Raw genomic sequence first — 20721 nt, forward strand, 5'->3', positions numbered from 1 at the left:
ACAATACAAATCACTGCCAAGATGCAGAAGCAGAAAGGCAAATTTTGCCCTATGCTGGGTCCTGAGAGAAATGGAATTCCTGCCTAGGCCTGGCCCTCTGAAGAGGCAAGGTGAGGCATCTGCCTCGAACAGCAGAAGCCCAAGAAGCAGCACCCACATTGCCTCTGCTGCACCTTCCCGCTCCCTGCTGCATCTGCTGCCAGTGGGAAAGTGGCACTGGTTTCCGATGAAATCTTGCCTGAAGCTGGTGCTTTGTGGGCACTGCTGCATCATGCAGGTAAGAGAGCTGTGGCGCCAGCGGCGGGGGAGCAGGAGCAGCAAAATGGTATGTGCTGTTCCTGTTCCTGCCCTTAGTTATTCTCACAGAATTGGAAGGCCATGATGAAGTTGTGAATATTCCCTTTATCTAATCCTTTTCAAACCTCCCTACCACACTGTCTGGCCTGCTGCTGTATGAACACAGAAACAACCCTCTTCAGAATAGCTGGCTGGTGGTAGCAAAGGCTGTGTGAAATCAGGAAAGGGACTCATGTTTTCCCCTGCTTTTATATGCTCTCTGTTCCCTGTGTTTGTTCCACATGCCAACACGATTCCTCAGGCCCAGGAAGAGGTATGCTGTCTCTAGCAGGATTTTAGCTGCTTCGTTCCCTTGGGAGAAGGATGATGCTTTCTCACTGTCCTGTCAACACAACAGGGGCACAGGAGAAAGTGTTTGCACAAGCCTCTTGTTAAGCAATGTATAAGCCTCTTTCGTTGCAAATTGCCTCACAGACCCAACAGAAACAAAACAGTCCTTGGTTAGCTCCTCTGAGTGGATGTTGAAGGAAGGGAAGGACTGAGATACAGCAGATCTTTGGATTGGTGGTGCCCAGGCTATTGCTTTACTATAATATTAGAAGACTATACCAAATATTAACTAGCATTAACCAGTCCTCCGCAGAATGGACGTTGAAGGTGGGGGGAACGTTTTTGTGGCTGTGCATGTTATTGGCCTGGCAATATCTTTGTACACAGGTAGTAGCGCTTTGGGTTTCAATATAGGCAAGTGAACTGGCAGAACTTATCAGCTCAGGGCTACATAAATACCTAGACCTTTTTTAAAAAAAATACACAAAGATCCTCTGGGACAAAGCAGTAATGAAGAATATCAAACACAAAGGGCCCCAAGAGGAGACAGGCCCAGTCCTACCATTAGGAAGAGTGAGGTGGCTGCCTCAGGCAGCTATTTTGGTTGTCATGAAAAGGCTGCAAAATGTGAGGTGTTTAAATGATTATTATTGTATTTTTACTCCCAGGGAGAAGTGCTTGTGAGCTTTTCTACTTCAGGTGCCACAATAACTTGGCCAGCCTTGTATACTATGCCCTTTGCCTTAGGGAGAGAAGCCCCATTTGTTAATCTACCTCAGGCAGCAAAGTTTCTTGAGTCTTTTCAGAGAGGAACCAGTTCCACATTGAGGTCCCTGGGGAGGGGGGGCATTTGAAAAGTGCTGAAGATCAGTATTATTGCTAATCCAATAAAGCAGGGGTCAGCAATGTGGCACATGCAGGTGTACGTGTGTCCAACGGTACCTGCTATGGTGCCCGTGAAAGTCTTAGTAAACATTCCATGAAAAATCCACAGTGTATGAGAAACTGTTTTCTCTTCCTACTCAGATCCTGTTTGCACTGGCTCAGTTTCTCCTACATTAAACATGCCCTCTTCAACATGCCCACATTTGACTGGATGCCAGGACTGAATACCCACCCATGCATCTGTTCGAAAAGAGCTTCTCTCTGTGAGTGAACATGGCGATGGCTGGTGTAGGTGCCTTCCCCCACTGAGGGTGGCCATATTTCAAGAAGTGAAAATCTGGGCACAAAAGTTGAGCTTCTCTTTGCAAAATCTTGAGGGGGGAATTTAGTTTGTAAGCTATTTTTTTAGGAAATTCACCAAAATCTACACTTCCAACATGGGCTGCCATACATCTGGATTTGCTCACACGTTTTAAAAAGCAATTTTGCCCTGTTTCTGATGGCCAAATCCTGGCTGTTTTCTGACGTATGGCAGCCCTACATTCACTAGTTAGTGTTCCTGCCTCTTTTTCTGCTCTTTTATAAGTGGCAACCATTTTGTGTTATGTCATGGCAGCCATTTTGTGGCTGCCACCCAACCTTCCAAATGTACCCACTGGCCCCAAACAGTTGGCAAACCCTGTGGTAGAAGGAAGCATTAGGTCTTCTCTGCTAGCAAACAATGCAATTGTGCAATAGAGAGCTTGTTTTATCTGCATGTAGTGAAAAGAGGGTTAGGTTAATATTATTTTATTCATGTTGTGAGAAGCAGAACAGACAAAACTGCGAGCTCCCAATCTATAACCCACTTCTTTCCCCTGATTCTCCTTCACATTACTGAACAAAACACACAAAATATTTTATTGGCACGACAAGATTATCCCTGAACATGCGCCAAAATATAAAGGGTATAAAGGAATGAGCTGCTCTGGTTTCTTTCAAATTTTGACCTACTGCTGTTGGGATACAACAATATGAGGTTTCAAGTTACATCAAACCCTTCATTTTTCAGGTGTCACAGTAAATAATTACACTGTGCTGCAGCTATGTAACCATACACGTTTAATCATCCGTGCATCCACGCATTTAGCAAAAATTCACTGCAGCTTGATTACTAGGGAAGATATAAAATATATGCAAATATTTCCACACATAAGTACATCCTTAGAGCAAACAGTTCGGAAAAAGTTAAACATCGGGTGCTTGCCATTGTTTTAATGATTCATGAAGCTAAGAATCTCTTGTTAATCCACTGTTGTTTAAATCTGGTCCTGAATTTCAGTTCTTAGGACTTGTGTTGAATATAACTGCAAACGTTTGCATATACTGATACCTTTAGCTGAAACACCCAAAATATTGCAGTATCTTATCCTCTCTCTCACTTTCTAGTCTGTACCCCATAAGGAAATTGGCAGGTTGTTCCTAATCATGTAGAAACGGGCAGGGAGTCAACTCTTAACTGCTGAAGGGATCCATGGGTGAGGAGTGCAGTTGCCACTTTCCTCCTGTCAGCACTGGATGTCAACTAAGGGTAAAAGTGCTGTGTGTGTGTGTGTGTGTGTGTGTGTGTGTGTGTGCGCCAGCCATATTCCTCAAAAGGGGGTGGGGATTCCCAAAATTGTTGAACTTTTTTTGCAAAATCTCAGAAAAACTCAATTTCTGCCCGGATGCTATTTACGAGGGCTGAATACCAGCTATGTCTGGGAAATTCCAGACATATGGCAACCCTAGTTTGTGCAAATTCTAAATCTATAAACTGTGGGCTGACTGCTACTAACAATGGACTCCTCTTACTATAAACATGCAAATTTGCTATAATCAGGCCTAGTTTATCTATTACTATAGAACTGGGAATATAGGGACAAAATTTGTGTGTGTGTGCTCAAGTTTCCCAAACTTCTGAGTTTATTTAAAGTCGTCATTAACCCCAACCCAAATTCTTAGGAATGTAAATGAAATAAAGTCAAGAAACAGGAATATATAATCTACATTTATTAATTAACAACCACCATTCCTAGGAACCATAACATTTAAAAAGCAAGGAAGAAAACCAAGAGAAAATAATAATGATACCATATGCATCTGTACATGTCCGTGCCTTTTATTTCTAAGGTTCCTAATTGTTGGTGTGTGTTTTTGCACTATACCTTGTAAATTTATTTTCCACCCAAGGCCTGCTTTGATTCCCAAGTCTTTATTCGCTCCCTGCACAGTCCCATCAATTCCAATGGGTCAGTATTGACCACTTTGGAAACCAGCAGGTTTCTGCATGCATGGTCACCCCTGGAGGATTGCAGCATCAAGTGGTCACTTGCCTAATGCCACAGTTAGAACTTTACTTTCACCTTATATCACACTTTGCCTTTCAGCAGAGTAACTTCATACAAGCAGCTGTGTTATCTAAGCCTGGGTAATTAAGTTAAATATGTGTAAGCAGTGCTTATGGATGTGCTAGTACTCCATACCAGTGAGCTCTCTCTCTCTCGCTCTCTCTCTCTCTCTCTCTCTCTCTCTCTCTCTCTCTCACACACACACACACACACACACGTATGTGTGTATGAGCCCTGTGTAAGAGATGTCTTAAGAGGGAGTTGGTAATACAGTTTCCCCCACTTTGGTTTGTTGTGCCTGCTCTATTGCACTTGCTTTCGGTATCAGAGAAGTCACCATGTTTGATGAACAGTGAAAAGAGACAGTATATATGCCTCTGGATGTTGTAAGAAAGGCATGGTAATAGAAGTCACCTGTGGTTAGCAGGAATTTCTTCAAGGTACCTAGCCCAAAACATTTTGCTGCCAGTAGTAAAGGAGGGCTCTCCCATCAATCCATGGATGGAATTGAACTGGACTAGCATTTGGATCTTAATTCAACACTAGTAATGGAAACAGCATCTTCCACAGCATCTGATGGGCTGGCTTAGGGGGTGGCACACACCGATCTACCTCCCCACATCTCACTGCTGCTGCCTGCCTCTCAGCATCTGCTGCCTGACCTCACTCTGCCTAACAATAGGGCCAGTCTTGCAACCTCGTGGGGAAGTTCTGTAAACTGGGTCTGTGTTTTGTTCTTACCTCTTGGAATACCTGTAGGCCAAGAATTTGTGGGGGTTGGTGGGGGTTGTAAATAATCTCTTACATGGTAAGTCTTTAGCACAAGCAGTTTTGAGAGAAATGGTTAAACATCAGGAATGTAAAGATTTAATGATTCATGAAGCAAAGTATCACTGCCTGCCCGCCCCAATGCATTTGCTTTGCACTTTGATTCTTTAGTGATAGAGGTCTGGCCTGGAACCCAATGCCATATTATGTTGTTTGGTTTGTGTCTGAGGCAGTTTATTATTAATAATATAAACAAACCAATTCTGCCTGCAACCTTAGTTGCTAAGCGGAGGAGTGTTTTGTCTGGAGATGAATAAAAGGCCAGGAAAAAAACAAGAGGGTGAGGGCCAAGAGGAGAGTGGGCCTTAAGGAGTGCTTAGCTAGTGTACTTGGCTGGAGGCCAAGGCCTCAGAAAAAGGAACCATTCTCAAACTAGTGTTCCGGACCAGGCAAATGGTGCTCTCTTTGGGTCATGAAGAAATGGTACTCAGTAGCACTAGACTGGAGGCAGCAACTCCTCACTGCTCCCCCCTTCCCCAAGAGATAGGCCAGGAGTGGGGAAATTGCCCCCCCCGATGTTGCCAGATTATAAAACCCATCACCTCCGACCATTGGCCATGCTGACAGGGGCTGATGGAAGTTGGAATCCAACGGCACCAAGAAGGCCACTGGTTCCCCACTCCTGCAGTGAGAAGCTCCATAGGCACTCCTATCAGGGACAATTCCTTGTTAGAAGAAAGCACTGGAGTATTATGCTGCTTTTGTATTAAATCTGTAAGTTTAGAATGAAGGCAAGCCCTTGTCCAACTAGACATGACTAGTCTTTCATTTTGTTTCTATTTTGCTGGTAAAACTAGTTATTTTTAATAGTTACAGATTGTGAAATACAGTGACAATGCAAAAAATACAAAAATGTACGGCATTTATAAACACATATACCATTGCAAAGGATTTATATGGTTTGAAGTCTGTGTCATATTGCATCTTCTTAAAATGGATGTAAAGAGAAAAAGCTCCCAAATAAAACGGCACCTTTTTTCTATCTTGCTTTAAGGCAGGAATGAACGGGATCCTGTTCGCAGGGTGAATTCAAAAATCCCTCACCCACATGGGCCAGCTTTGACAGATGGTCAGGACCACCCACTTGTTAATCACTAGAGATCAGGTTAGTGACACCTGTCAAAGTTCAAAGGAGGTAACTGTAACTGCTGAGCAGCTAACTGGAGGTTACAACAACCTCCTTTGAAGATGCACTTTCAGCATTAGTCAGCTGACTGGAGGCATTTGTCTTTAAGAGGCTTGCTATAACTGATCTGTGGCTACAGAGAACCCCTTGGAAGCATCTGCAGAAGAGGAAATGCTTCATTTTTCATAGGATGCTGCACTTTGAATCAAAACCACTTCATCTGGAGAGGAAAAATGCTCTATTTAATTTTTTTTTAATTCAAATTCAGAATGAGGCACTTTTTGTTTTTACAGTAACTTTTTATTGCTTCTTCATCCCAGAATCCTAGAAGTAACCTAATACCTACAAGCACCTAGAAGACTAAATTCAGTCTACAATCTCCATCTATAGACTAGGGCTTGTGCTACGAGTGGAGAAAGTGGGAGACATGTCCTCTTGCCTTATCCTGTTTCTCTCCCTCAATGGCCATAGGGAATCCCTGTGCCTCTAGAAGGAAGGCAGGAGTCATTGAGAGAAAGGGCTTGCCCAATTTCTGTCACTCTTGAGTTCCAGGAAAGCCTTTAACAACTCCTGGGAAGCTCGCCATTGCTATCCTGCTGCTAGGGGGAATGAGGCCAGAGAGCTGCACTCCCCAAAACCCTGTCATGTTCTTGACGGAGAACTGTTGATGGAGAGACTTCATTGCCAAAGCACAAAAATAACACATCATCATCATCAAACCTTTTATTGGCATCACAAACAACATCCAAACAAATCAGTACAGAATTACCACTTCCCCAGTGGCTAAAACATTTGCTAAAAGAAAGGAGGCAGAGCAGTCTATCATCACAAAAAATAACACAACCACAAATATATTAAACCACAAGTGTAATACAACTTCTTAAATTGTATGTTATTTATGTATTTTCTTTATGTATGTATTTATTTTTAAATATTTGTACATGGAGTTTTTTTATTGATCTATAAGTCACTTTGAGATTTTTTTTGTATGGCTCAGGCTGCAATATATGTGGAGTTAGAGGCAGGGCTGAGGGGCACTGGAAGAGCTGGCAAATTTTATCCTTGTTCTGCTTCCTCTTCAGAGAACGGAGGGGTGGGTGCTGGGAACACACCCTAGAGGCCTTCCACAGTCAACCACAATCCCATTATTAAAGCACTCAGCAGCTATGGAGCCATTATCGCTAATGGTGCCACAAAGGACTGGGTTCTGGTGGTAAAGTGGGGGTGGGAAGAGCTGGAGTTAATTCTCAACTGAACAGGAGAGGTAGTTGCATATGCTGAGCAGTTCAAGCAGCCAAAAGTTCCTTCATCAGAGAGTAGTTGAGTTTCCCTTCCCGCAATGACCTTTGGCAGGGTAGATATGTATCAGCATTGCTGAGCTAGGAGTGCGTTTCTAATGTGCTGCTGCATGGAAGCTCATCTTCCTCCATTGTGATTCTTAGGCAAGAATCCCATACTACCTGGAGCCTGTGGCTCTATAACAAGGGCTGTCTGGTCGTGACTTGGAAGTGGAGGTCTCCAACCTTGGGCAAGAGAGGGTGCTGCCATCTGTCCCATTGCTCCACTAATCAATTCCCCCACCCCCTCTCTTCCCAGTAATAACTACCTTCATACCCCACTGTTTCTCCAAGGAGCTCAAGGTGGCATGCGTAGTTCTCACCCCTGTCTGTTTTATCCTTGCAAAAACCTGTGAGGTAGGTTAGGCTGAGAGACAATGGCTGTGTACACCTTACTGGCTTAAAACGCAGCTAGGTCATTCTTTATCTCAATTCAGATTGAAGCTAGTTTGGGGGGAAATGCATCAAAGTATTTACTAAATAATTTTGGGTATAGATATGGATTATGGCTAATGTGTACCATGTTTCCTGGTGGGGGGCACACTGGATGCAGAGTAAACAGTACTAAGTACTGTGGCCCAACATCACTTAGCAAACTTCATGGCTAAGTAATTGGACCACAACACCACACCAGGGTGACAGAAGACCAGTGAGAATATGGGCAAAGATTAAAAGACAGGTGGATGGGCGTAGCCAGGATTTTTGTTGGGGGGGCAGGACTTTTGGGGGGGCAGAACCAATGTGATTGGTCAGTTAGTTAAGTATTTCTATTGTTTTATGGCCATGGACAGGTGGTGAGAAAGGGCAGGAGGTCCATCAGCTGTCTGAGTATTCTTTTTCTGTCTTCAAAAAAAGGTTCTGCTTCCGAGTTGGCACACCTTTCATGTAATACTAATAATGTTTATTGTATATAAAGTCCTTCAACAAGCTAGGTCCTGCCCAGTATGAAAGAAATGGGCTCTGCCTGCTATCAAGCTTATTATCTACATGTCAACACCTTGAGGACAGGTGAAAGAACAGAAAAGGAATGGCGGGGGAGAGGAAAGGAGAGGCAGAGACTGAAGGACAAAGGCTCAAGGGAAGAGGTGCATTTTCATATGTAGTGTAAACAAGGACAAGAAAGGAAAATGGCAGATGTGAGGGAGGCAGTGAGTGTCAGAGAAAAGGGGCAGCCAGAGAGAAAGAACAAGAAGAGTGTGACATAGAGGAAGCAAACTGGGGCAGAGGTGATGGAGAGAGTAAATAGACAGAAAGAGAAGAAGATGTAGATAAAGGGAAGGACAAAGAGATTTGTAAACAAAAACTATAGTAGCTTAAACAAGGCCCCACAAGGAAACAAAAGCCAAAGCAAGAAGTGCAGCAAAGAAGAAATGTAGGCAAAGGAAGATCTAGCACAAACAAATACAGTGATATAAATTCACGTGTTGTTTTAATCCTTACAGCAACCCTGTAGGATAAGTCATGAGACGGAGAGAGATTTTCCAAAGGCCATGCAGTGACTTAATGGCAGAGGTGAGATTTGAATCAGGGTGTCACTCTACTTAGATTTATTATTACAAGTTTTTATTTCATTTATGGCTGCAAGGTCCCCAACCCTGCACAAAGCTAGAATTGACAAAACTCAATTCTTTATTTAAAACTGTGATCAGCAGCATAGCTATCTCTACCCACGCCCAAGCAGGAAGGCTATCCTGCATTAGTTACACCCTCCACCAGGAGTGTGGCTTGGAGCTAGCTGGAGCATTGTGTTCTATCTATAATGTGGTTTGAACATACGTATTTCATGACTTGTTTTGTTTGTGCTGAATGCTCCTAAGTAGAGGAAGCTAGCAAGAAGCCTTCTTGTCCTGACCACCCTGACAATGTGTTCCCATTGCCTTTCTCCTCTGGATTCCAACTGAATCTCCTGCCCATCCTTCAAACCTTGTCACCAGCTTTGCTTTGAGCTTGGAAGGGAGGTCCACAAGGTGGATTTTGTTCTAAGAGCATGACTGTAAGAACATAAAAATAGCCCTGCTGGATCAGGCCAAAGGCCCCTCTAGTCCAACATCCCCTTTCCCACAGCAGCCAGCCAGATGCCTCTGGGAAGCCCCTAATTTGGATGTGAGTGCCCATCACCCTCTCCTGCTGTTGCTTCCCAGAAGCTGGAATCCGGAGACATACAACCTCTGATACTGGAGGAGGGAGTACAGAGCCATCACAACTAGTAGCCATTAATAAATTTACTCTTCATGAATTTGTCTAGTAGCTACGCTGTGCAGATGGGAGGAAATGTTTTCTCTTCCGTTCCCTGTCGTATCTCTTCACCCTCCCCAACAGTCCTGCTGCTTTTCTGGGATATGAAATTCTGGGATATGTAAACACTTGAAGCTGCACTTCAAAGAAAGGTCATGGCGTTTCAGCCAGTAGATGAGAGAGCCATATGCCAACACCAGCGCCGTCTTGGAGAATGCCAGGTTAGCGGTCGCCAAGTTCCTCCGGTGAGCACTGAGCATTGCCAGAGCAGGAAACTTGTTCTAGGCCCTTCCTGTCCTGCTCATGCTCATGTTTTTATTTACCCTAACCTTGCCTCCTTATCAGATCTCTCTCCCTGCTCTCGCAATCCTCTTAACTACTCAATAGGAACAAGACAAAACAGAAAACACTGGGGTATCGTGGCTGCTAGAGACTTCCTCTCCTGCTCCACATGCAACTCATAGTTGGGCAGCTAGCCAGGCGATGTCACATGGAAAAAGAAGGTCCCCATCACCACCTGCCTTTCTTCCTTACGAGGGTGTGGTATCTGCCTATTGTCTTGCTGTACCACTTCCCACTGGTGGGCAAAGAGCTGGGTAGAGTCTATTCCTGGCTGTGACATTCAGTTAATTCCTTCACTGTCAGCATCTCAATTCCTACGAGGAATTCAGGATGTTAAATCTGTTCTTTTTGCTGGGTGGCGCAGATTAACTGTGCCCCTGCCGCACACAATATGCTGGATGGAACGAAGAGATTCCCTCTGCCCATTCTAATGCACTTACATGATCTCAAGCTGACAGGCTCTTCTGTGGTTCTTGCTTTCTTGGGGGTCCTAGTAGAAATGCCCCCCCCTCAGAAAGCAAAGGCTAAACTTGTTGGTGTGTGCTTTTTAAACCCACTCACCCTTTTTCAACCTTCTTCCCATACAGCATGTTAGAGGCTGGCTGAGCCATTGGGTAACCTTCTCATAAGTGCTGCGCAGAACACAATGTCCCCTTTCAACATTCTGAGGGTTTCATAATTTCTTGGTGAAGAAAAGTGGCAATGAAGCCTCAGCAGGGGCCCTCTCAGGTGGCAGGCTCCATGGGGGCAGCAGATCCTGATATATTCTTTATTCCTTTGTTCCTGGTGTAGATCTTCACTCACCTCTTCTTCCCTGGTGGGGAGGAGCACCCTTTGGTGGCTTGCCTCAGGTGCCAAATTGTCTTGGGCCAGCTGTGGGCCCTCTTATGGCCTCTGTGCATGAACTAGATTTCCTACATGGAAGTCAGACCTTGCAGAAATCCAGCATCTAGTTCGCTCAGGGACAAACACATATATGTCTGTGAATGTTTGCTGCATGTAACATGTATATCGCAGGAGACGTCCATAACTTCTCTGTAGAAAACATCATTTTGTGTACTGCAGCCCCTAGGCTCCAAACAATGTGACACTTTGCTAGGTCAAGGCAAGATAGTCCTTCAGCCACCAGGTGCCAAGACAGGGTTCCCAGACAGGCAGCTTTGTTCTGTCATTGCCCACACAACCACCTTCCATCTGAATATAAGGAAGTGCTCAGACTGCCTGGTTTGAAGCTGGCCATCGTAGAGTCACAATGTGTGTTGCTGTGATTTGGCTGATAGCAGGCCTACAAGGCTAATTGACTGGAAGAGTAGATGGTCAGCTATGGAAGAGTTGGAGAGGAGGGGAAGGGGTGCTGAGTTTCGTACAATGGTCCCGTCTTGGGGCCCTTCCATACTGGTGGTGCTTTTTGTGAGAGTATTCAGCAGCATGTCACCACTACAGTAATAGTGGTGGATTTATACTGGACTGCCCTCACATCAATTCTGCTTTATTAGTTCTGAGATGCTTCCCCAATGTCACTACATTATTGCCATCTGGGAGGACAAGCTGCACAAACCCCATCTCACTCACCTCAAAAAGTTGCAGAAAGTTACGGTACAGGCACCCATTAGAAATGAAGCCGTATGTCTGCCTTGAAACTTTCGTAGGTGCAAGTGGTATTGAAATTGCAACCACATCTAACCGGCCCAATAACATCATGACCACAAATCAGGATGGCTGTCCCAGGTGAGTGTGGTCAGCACCAGGGTAGACATGGCAGAAAGTTTTTGGTATCCCACCCCGCAGGTGCTGGAAGGGTGATGTGTGCATGTAGGAATACTTAAGAGGAATCATGACTTCCTGTGCCAGTAAGTTCTGTTCACAACGATGTTGATTAAAGAGTATTTAAACCGGATTCCCTCCTCTCCTCCAAACTTTTCCATGCACTTTGAGAGTCTCATACTGCATCAGCAATAGAGGATTTGCGAGTTTCTTATGATCGTGAACTTGTGTCTAGAGCTACAAAACATAACTTTTTTTTTCATGCAGGAGAGTTTTGCTGCGGCGGCTCGTGCGGAACAAATCCTTCTTTGGAAGGCGACCGAGGAGGAGGAGCAGCAGCAGAAGTAGTTCATAGCGTCCCCTAGTGGCTGAAGAGGGCGGTGCCCGTCCTATAAACTCGCACATGAGCGGGGAAGGGCGAGGCAAAAGCGAGCCGAATGAAGTGTACTTCGGACTGAAGTCAGGGCAGCATCGGCGCCGGGCTCTTCCGTGTCGCCGGACGCAACCGAAGGTGAGTCTCGGACGCGTCGGAAGCGCGCAGCCCTGAAGAAGGTGAGTCTTCTGCGCAGCTCCAAGCTCTTACTTAATCCCGCCAACTTCGACGGGACGAGAAGAGGGCGCAGAGCTGGAGAGAGAAGGGAGCAGCACGAGTCGGGGCAAGGGGAAGGTGTGCAGGCTGAAGACCATCAGGGGCTGCTGGGGAGAAATCTGGGACTGCACGTGTCCCCTCCCGACTTGAGATAAGCGAATCTCGGGAGGACTCCGATGTGTTGAGAAGGGGCTCTCTTAAGGGGTAGCACTCCCAACACCTCTAAACACAGATTTGCTGCGCTATGCAACCACTCTGGTGCACTGACAGCCAGAACGGCTGCAGACAGCACCAGGGTGTGTTGGGGTATCATCGACTTCTTCTGTGTGTACATTTAGACGTAAGGAGTAGGGAGTAACAAGAATATGGGAGTAACAAGCAGTAGCTGGCAAATTATTAGAGGTAAGGAAAATAGCGTGATCGTGAATAAGGATCTTGCACCAGAGGCAAATACAGCTTGCCTCGCCTACACAAAATAACTGAGCGCCTGTTACTTCCCGGTAAACACAGCTTAAACTGCTCTGTTATAGTCACACTTAGGATGGGATTTTCACCCCTGTTTGGCATGCTTGCTGATGGGAGCTTGGAGTGGGGATCCTAACCCTTGCAGACTGTTGTGAATGCTGGTAGTTAGTATTCAATAATTAATTGATTCTGGAGCAAAAGGGTGTGGTGGTGGTCTTACTCTCCTGCGTCTGACAATAGCGCCTTGGGAGGCAGCTGGCTCTGAAGAGGGCCTGTCTAAATGTGGAAGAGGTCTTCATTCTCTACCATGGAAGGGATGAAAATGAATGGACTATTGGATTCTCTTCTGTGTTCCAAAGCGGAGTGTTTGCATTAGATAAAGGGTACCAGGATCCTGGTACCACATATTGACTACTGTACACGATCATAGATGATTATTTATATGAGTCTTAGTTGATTGATTAAATTTGGATAAGTTGCATACAGCTAAAAGCAATATTTCTGAAGCAAGATGCATCCTCAGTTTTCAGATAATGTGCACACTTTGGATGACAGTCATCAATTCTGAAGGGGCATTCCTTTCTCTACCAGCCTTCTGAAAGAAAAGGTTGAATGCTTCTTTTACAGAGACACTTATCAACTTATATTAGATATCGTGGGATGGAGTCAGTCAAGTTCAGAATCGACCTATTGAAAACAGTGGAACTTTTTAGTCGTGGCTAATATGAGTTCCCTTGATTCCAAGGGGTCTACTCTAAGCATGACTAAATATGGACCCATCAACATCCACTGTCTGATTAATCCAGGACAGCTTTTTAGTCAATGAAATAGTCTTCTAACGGATTAACCAATTAATCAAACTTTACAGCCCTTTTATACCCCACATTAATTAACTACTTCTAATGTAGTAAACAAATAGAACTAATTTCCCCCCTGATTGTGATTGTGCCCCTCAAATGTTTATTGAAAGAATTAATATATTACCTCCCTTTTACTAACATTACCCTCCTGTTAATACTACTGGGCAGTTAAAGGATGTTAAGGGAGGGGTAAGCAAAACAATTGCTCATTAAGTGTACCTCTCTGGATGCTGTTTCTCATTCACAGAGACAAATGGGAGCTATAGTATATTAGAAGTTATGACTCACTCAATCATCCGGTTCTGAATATAGCCCTAGGTTAGTTGAGCCAGACAATAGGAATAAAACAAAAATAAAGCAGAGTGATTCAGTTATGCTACATATGATTACTACAGAGAGCTCTTGATTTAAACACACACACACCCCTCTGCTGTAAGTGGCAATGATGGCTATAGCTTAATAATAAAACTTGCTTCTGGTACTAGTATTTTATACCACTACACCCCATCCATCATAAGAAAGCATGTTTCTCTTTCAGACTGTATGCAAATGTTAGGTACATGTGCTGAACTATTAGGAAAAATCTAAAATCCACAGCTGCACAATACTTTTATTAGGACCAACTAAAGTATCGCAAAAAGTGAGCAAGCTTTCTAGTTCCCAGCAATTTTTTCTCAGGCTAGATGTAAATGGTGAGAGGGGAGTCAAAGAGAAAGCTCTTCTGTTGAAGACTTGAAGTCTGCAGTTGGTGTGCAGTCCTACACATACTTCTTATGAGTAAGTTCAACTCAATGCTGTGCTAGGTGATAAACTCATTTTCAGTTACATACACACAGAGAGACACACCCCATTTTAAGACTGTTATATAACATCAGAAGAACCCTGCTGTATCAGGCCAATCTGGTCCACCTTATCCATCTTCCTCTTCTCACAATGACCAATCAGATGCCTGTGAGAAATCAGCAAACAGCATCTGAGCACAAAACACTCTCCCCTCCTGTGGTTTTCAGCAACCAGTATTCAGAAGCATAATGCCTCTGACCGTACATGGTACATGAAGGTAAGAGCATAGCCTCCATTGTGGCTAGTAGCCATTTATAGACTTATCCCCCATTAAATAGTTTAATGCTCCAGGTTGGTGACCATCACTGCCTCCTGCAGGAATCAGCACTTTCTTTTACCTGTCCTGAATCTTCCAATGTTCAGCTTTATTGAATGTCCACGAGTTCTTCTGTTATGAGACAAGGATAAATTATGCATCTGTGCCATGCATACTGTAATGTTATAAAATCATGTCACCTCTTACTTGCTTTCCCCTTAAACTAAGAAAACCCAAATACCACAACCTTTCCTCATAGGGGAGTTTGATTACTTTGGTTGCCTTTCTGTGAACCTTTTCCAACTCTACAATATCCTTTTTGAGGTGAAGTGATCAGAACTGTACACAGCATTCCAAATGCTGTCGCACCATAGATTTGTGTAATGACGTTATGATGCCAGCAGTTTTATTTTCCTTTCCTATTGATTCCTAACATGGAATTTGCCATTTTCACTGCTGCTACACTCTGGGTTGACATCTTAATTGAGCTATATGCAGTGGTACCTCGGGTTACATACGCTTCAGGTTACATACGCTTCAGGTTACAGACTCCACTAACCCAGAAATAGTGTTTCAGGTTAAGAACTTTGCTTCAGGATGAGAACAGAAATCGTGCTCTGGCAGCACGGCAGAAGCAGGAGGCCCCATTAGCTAAAGTGGTGCTTCAGGTTAAGAATAAGTACCACTGTACTTATGAGACCAAGGTGTCATTCCTGGACAGTCACTAATGCTGCAAACCCCATGAACGTATACAAAAAATGAAGGTTTTTTTGTCCCAACATTCATCACTTTACGCTTGTTTCCACTGAATTACATCTGCTGTTTTACCAACCATTCACTGCATTTGTATAGGTCTTTTGAGAGGTCTTCACAATCTCCTTTTGTTTTTAATTACTCTGGACAATTTAATATAATCAGCCACTTCACTGTTCACCCCTACCTCTAGATCATTCATGACCAGGTTAAAAAACACAGGTCCTTGGGGGACTCCACTTTCTACATCCCTCCAGTGGAAGAACTGTCTGTTTATTCCTACTCTCTGCTTTATGCTACTTAACTAATTCCTGTTAAATAAGTGGAACTCTCTTCTTTTGCCATGACTGCTAAACTTACTCAGGAGTCTTTGGTGATAGCTTTTTGAAAGTCCAAACACACTATGTCATCCAGATCACCTTTATTTATATGCTTGCTTAGACTCTCAAAGAATTCTAATAGGTTTATGAGACAGGACTTGTGTTTGCAGAAGCCATGCTGGCTCTGCTTCAACAAGGCTTGTTCTTCTATGTGCTTAGCTACTTTAATAATACTTTCTACCAGTTTTCCCAGGGCGGACATTAAATTAACTGGCCTGCAGTCCCCAGGTTTCCACCCCGGATTCCTTATTACAAATTACAGGCTTTTCTGTTTTGTTTTCAGAAAGTTTGAGACCTGATGACCGTTGAGAGATTAGATGCCAGTTCCCAGGAACAGACACAAATTGTCCTCATCATGTTTTGCTTTTTTGTTTAATTTTGTGATGACGTACAATCCAAAAACTTGATAAAGAATGTGTCGCAGGCTTTGTGTTTGTTATATTACGCTAAACATGTTTACATGTAAAATGATAATGTAACAAACTAACCAGCATTCCATTTATATTTCTTAGCTGGCAAAAATGTGGTGGGAGAAACAGTAACTTTAAATGACATTTTGAAAAATGTTACTGTTAAAATGAGATGCAGTATTATAATTCTCCCAATTAGTATTCCCCAATTTTTCTCTCATGTGTGAGTCTCCATTCTGATCCATCCCTGATCCAAAACTGCTGGGGGAAGGACCAACCAAGTGTATTCCTCCACAAAAAGGCCAAGAGTGCTCTAGTTCCTCAGCACTGTAGGAGCAGCACCTTGACTTTCAGTTGCTAAAGTCTTTCAAGGTCTCTCCCTCCCTCCCCCAGGCTCCTTCCTTATCACTACCATCACCATTTAATTAAAGTATCTAAAATGCACATAGTTCTGTCCAGCATTTCCTTGCAAATTTGAGGACATGAAACACAAGGAATGGGAAGGTGGAAAATCAGGGGAAATCCATCAGATTATATGGCAAGACGAAAGAGGATTTAAGGAGAATCAGTTTGATAGTCAGAAAAGTAATTACTGAGGGGACAGGATAAAAACCGGCTTCTTCTTGCTTTGGATTCCGCAGGAGCTGGGAAGGAACAGCAATTCTCATCTGCTGGATTTGTAGCTCCCAACGGAAGATTCTGGTGGGCAGGAAGTGCACTTTCAACCTCCTCAGGCATGCTTCTTCCCTCTGCTCCAGAGCAGAATCCAGGGCAAAGGAGAATTTTTTTAGGGAAATGTGCTGGGTTCCCTAAACAAATGTTTTTAGAGAGACTTCTTACCTTTTAAGGACCTCCTCAGGTTAGTTTCTGACACCTCTTTTCCCCTTGCAGATGCCTGCACCTGGAGGTAGCCATTGACATGATGTCCGGCATCCACTCTCCCAATGCTTCACAGGCTTCACCTGTGAACCACTCCTCATGCTGCACAGAGCCCACAAAGATCCAGAGCTCTGCAAGGGCATCTTCACCTGCCGCCCCCATTTTCTCTATGACCTTGGGTGCTGTCTCCAATGTGGTGGCTTTGGCTATCCTGGTGCAGTCTTACACCCGCTTCCGGCGCCGCTCCAAGGCCACCTTTCTGCTGTACGCTAGCAGCCTGGTTATCACCGACCTCGCAGGCCACGTCATTCCAGGCTCCTTCGTGCTGCGTCTTTATGCCACACAGAGCAACTGGGAAAAGATGGACCCTTCCAAATCCCTCTGCCAGTTCTTTGGAGCCTCAATGGTATTCTTCGGACTGTGCCCGCTCTTCCTGGGCTGCATCATGGCAGTGGAGCGCTGTGTGGGCATCACTCGTCCTTTGTTGCATGCTTCCTTGGTGACGCCTGGCCGGACTAAACTTTCCTTGCTGGGACTGTGGGGCACTGCCCTCGCCATTGCCCTGCTGCCTCTCTGCAGCTTCGGGAGCTATGTCGTCCAGGCCCCAGGCACCTGGTGTTTCATCAAGGTGCGAGAGGCAGAAGCTTGGCCTGACGTGGGCTTTGCCCTGCTCTTCTCCACACTGGGCTTGGCCTCGCTGGTGGCCTCCCTCTTCTGCAACACCTTCAGTGGACTCAACCTGGTGCGGGCCCGGCTCCGCAGTCAGCGCAAGTGTGGGCACCGGCGGGCCAAAGCCCATGACATTGAGATGGTTGTGCAGCTGGTGGGGATCATGGTAGTTTCCTGCATCTGCTGGAGCCCCTTACTGGTGAGTGGGGTGGGGTGGGAGGGGAGATTAGTGGAAATCATAGTCCTGCTTTTGCATCCAACTTGTCGTTGTGAGAACAGGATGCTGGTCTAGGTGGACCATTGGGTTCTTAAATGCTGGAATGTTTAAGAGGCAGCGGGCAGGGAGGAGTAGCAGCAATAGAATGAAAGCAGGGCATTCATGTGCTGTGAGCATCAGTGAAGTCTCCAGCATGGGTGGATAGAATCTTGCGGGGGGTGTGCAGCGCCTTGATGAGGAATGGGATTCAGTTCGCCCAAACTGCACGGCAGTGGCGTGTTGGACAGGGGACTTTTCCATCCCTATTTGAAGATAGCAGAGATTGAGCTTGGAACCTTTCACATCTAAAGCTATGGCCCTTCACCAAAGTTCTAATGGCACTGATGTAATGTGACTCTGATCCACAGAGGTGCCTTCCTGGGGAAAATTATAACTGGAAGATTTCTGGAGGTCAATACCACCAGGAGGCCAAAGCATCAGCTAATCAAACTATTGTGGTGCATGGGCCTCCATGAAGCAGATTTGGTAGGTCCTTTCTTCTCTTAAAGTCCAGGCAGCAAACTAAGCAGCCGTCCCCTTAATGAGTCCATGGAGACTGGGAAGCTCTTATCAGGGAACAAATGTAGGCATGTTGAGTGAGGATGGCGCAATGACTATACTGTCAGTTTGGTGTGTGCATAGTTCCTATTCCTCCGTTTCCAATTTTCGTTAGGATCACTGAGAGAGTAAGATACAAGGCTGCAGCAGAATTACTGTCCTCTTAACTGCTATTCTTGCCTCTTTCTGTTCCAGGTCTTTGTCATCTTGTCAGTGACCAACTCCCATGGAGACCTTAATTATAAGGAGCTGCTATTCCTGGGTGTGCGACTAGCCTCCTGGAACCAGATCCTAGACCCCTGGGTATATATCCTGCTTCGGCGTGCTGTGCTACGCAAGCTGCTTGCTCTAGTTATTCGGCGCCCTTATTTCAAGGGAGTCCGCTTTGACCGCTGGGAAGCCAGCTCCTTCCAAAGCTCTGAGCGCAGCATAGGGCTGGCGGGAGCAAGCAGGAGAACCTCTACTCTCAAGACCCCCTAAGGAGCACGTTTTGCACATTCTCTGTTGTTTGCAGAATTATCTCCCCTGGGATTCAGCCAGCATCCAGGGCCCTTGGATGGTAATGCTGTATGCAAGGAGCCGATATGGCATTCTCAGTTTACCCTCTCGGCCAAAAGAGCGATGGGATTAAAGATTGTGGAGAAGAGCATGCTGCTGGGCCCAGTTCCCTACCTAGTTGGGACTTTACGGTGGACAAGGGGCACTGGATCTTTTTCTGGAGATTTGTGAAGGAATTGTGATCATCTTTTCTTGGCGGGGTGTGTGTTTGTGTGTGTGTGCCCCACAGCAGTGTTTACAAAAGTGTCTTGGGTTCAATTCCTGACACCACCCGTTCTGCAGGGCTGAAGAACTGTGGCTCAGATCCAGGAGTTTCCAGTACTCAAGGCTAGATGAACCAATGGTCTGACTCAGTATAAAACAGCTTCATATGTTCTGGTAATTTTGTTGATGACAGGGAGGAAAGCCATGATTAATGCGTTCTGAGTGTACCCAACACTTTCTTGGTACAGGCTATGTGGTATGAATGGAAACCTTGACTTGTTATTCGTGTTCTAGTCCAAAGTGGTGAGTTGTCAGTGCTTCAGAGCACAATGGCATCCGTGAATGCCCCCCCCCATTCCATATTTCAATGATAACCTCTCAGGGGCATAAAGCTTGCTTGTGGATTCATTACTAGGCAAGGAGACAACTTCTGCAATGATAAAAATAGAGGGGGAGACCTTTGGCATCCTTTCTTGGATAATTTGGTTTACGCATTTTATTATCCAGCTGCAGTTGATATACAGCATTATGTTTAATCCGCGGTGACCTGGACACTCTGGGCCCACAATGTTCTTTCCACATCCCACTCTAGAGGCTGCAGCAGTTCAGTCCCATGCAAAGGAACACATACATAAATCGGCACCCTTCCTCAGAGGCAGCAGCATATCTGTCCAAGAAAAAACATAATCCCTGCATAATGTCCTTTCCTAAAACAGGAGAGCAGAACTAGGGCACAGGGTAATGATGACTCAGGACAGCATTTAATTTAGAGATAAACTTGGTCATTCCAGGGAACCCCTGCATGCAAATGGGGATGCTCAATGGGGTGAGAGGGCTGGAAATGTGATAACCCAAAGCTCTTCCACACAGCTTCCCACCCTCCATGGGAAACGAGGAAGCTCCTCCTGGAACTGAGCACTTATAAGTGAGCTACTTCCATAGACAGGAAAGAGTTGGCGGAGCACCAGGCAGATGGAAGCCTATCTGGCTTACCATGAATTCCAATTAGGTGGGCCCTGCAGTGTAGTCTACTGTACTGGAGAGGTAGGTGGAACTAGCCAACAGACGATAAGTAGGGTGCCTCCAGCTGCTGTTATGCTCTGGACTTAGGATGATGGTCCTCCGGGGACTTTCAGGGGACAGTGGAAAAATCCTGAGAAGCTTGTTCTGCAGGGATCATGCAGGCAGGGGATCTAGGCTACTGCTTGCTGGTGCTCTGGCCTGAGAAAGCTGTTGATTGGCGCTGACCATTCTACAATAAAGTATTTTTGTGGAGCATTCTGTCCTATTGCACTTTATTGTCTTCATGCCACTGACTAAATCCCAGCATTCCTGCTGTCAGCTGCCTCTGTCAGCCCGACTAATCTGGTAGGCAGAGTTCTCCATTTATCTCAGTGTGTGTTTACTCTTTTCCCACTCTGTGATTTCTCTGCTCTGCCTGTCATTGCCTCTTCCTAGAACTAGTTGATGACTATGGGGCATGTGTGATTGGGCCTCTGGAAACCTGGATGAAATATGGCAAATGTGC

General features: G+C 45.1%; 1 protein-coding gene across 6 annotated transcripts; it reads left to right on the plus strand.

The window, feature by feature from the left end:
* The first annotated feature begins 5689 nt into the window (after positions 1-5689).
* On the plus strand, positions 5690-20201 carry PTGER1 (prostaglandin E receptor 1). 6 transcript variants are annotated; one of them, XM_053376312.1, is made up of 6 exons: positions 7928-8257; positions 8615-8684; positions 9492-9628; positions 11781-12065; positions 16961-17816; positions 18627-20201. In XM_053376312.1, exons 5-6 carry the CDS (start codon positions 16989-16991, stop codon positions 18909-18911), a joined length of 1113 nt encoding a protein of 370 aa, XP_053232287.1. In that variant the 5' UTR covers positions 7928-8257; positions 8615-8684; positions 9492-9628; positions 11781-12065; positions 16961-16988; the 3' UTR covers positions 18912-20201. The 6 variants fall into 6 exon arrangements, with proteins under 6 accessions (XP_053232285.1, XP_053232288.1, XP_053232287.1 ...); XM_053376310.1 differs by lacking the exon at positions 7928-8257 and adding an exon at positions 5690-5814 and having other exon boundaries at positions 8615-9628; XM_053376308.1 differs by having other exon boundaries at positions 7928-8684.
* The last annotated feature ends 520 nt before the right edge of the window (positions 20202-20721 follow it).

The sequence above is a fragment of the Podarcis raffonei genome, chromosome 2 (genome assembly GCF_027172205.1).
Source record: "Podarcis raffonei isolate rPodRaf1 chromosome 2, rPodRaf1.pri, whole genome shotgun sequence".
Taxonomy (NCBI): Eukaryota; Metazoa; Chordata; class Lepidosauria; order Squamata; family Lacertidae; genus Podarcis; species Podarcis raffonei.

Bases quoted from the DNA above. Each gene is read 5' to 3' on its own strand.
- PTGER1 (XM_053376310.1), top strand. From the start codon at position 16,989: ATGATGTCCGGCATCCACTCTCCCAATGCTTCACAGGCTTCACCTGTG. The intron at 17,817-18,626 runs GTGAGTGGGGTG...TTTCTGTTCCAG, and splicing joins TCTGCTGGAGCCCCTTACTG to GTCTTTGTCATCTTGTCAGT.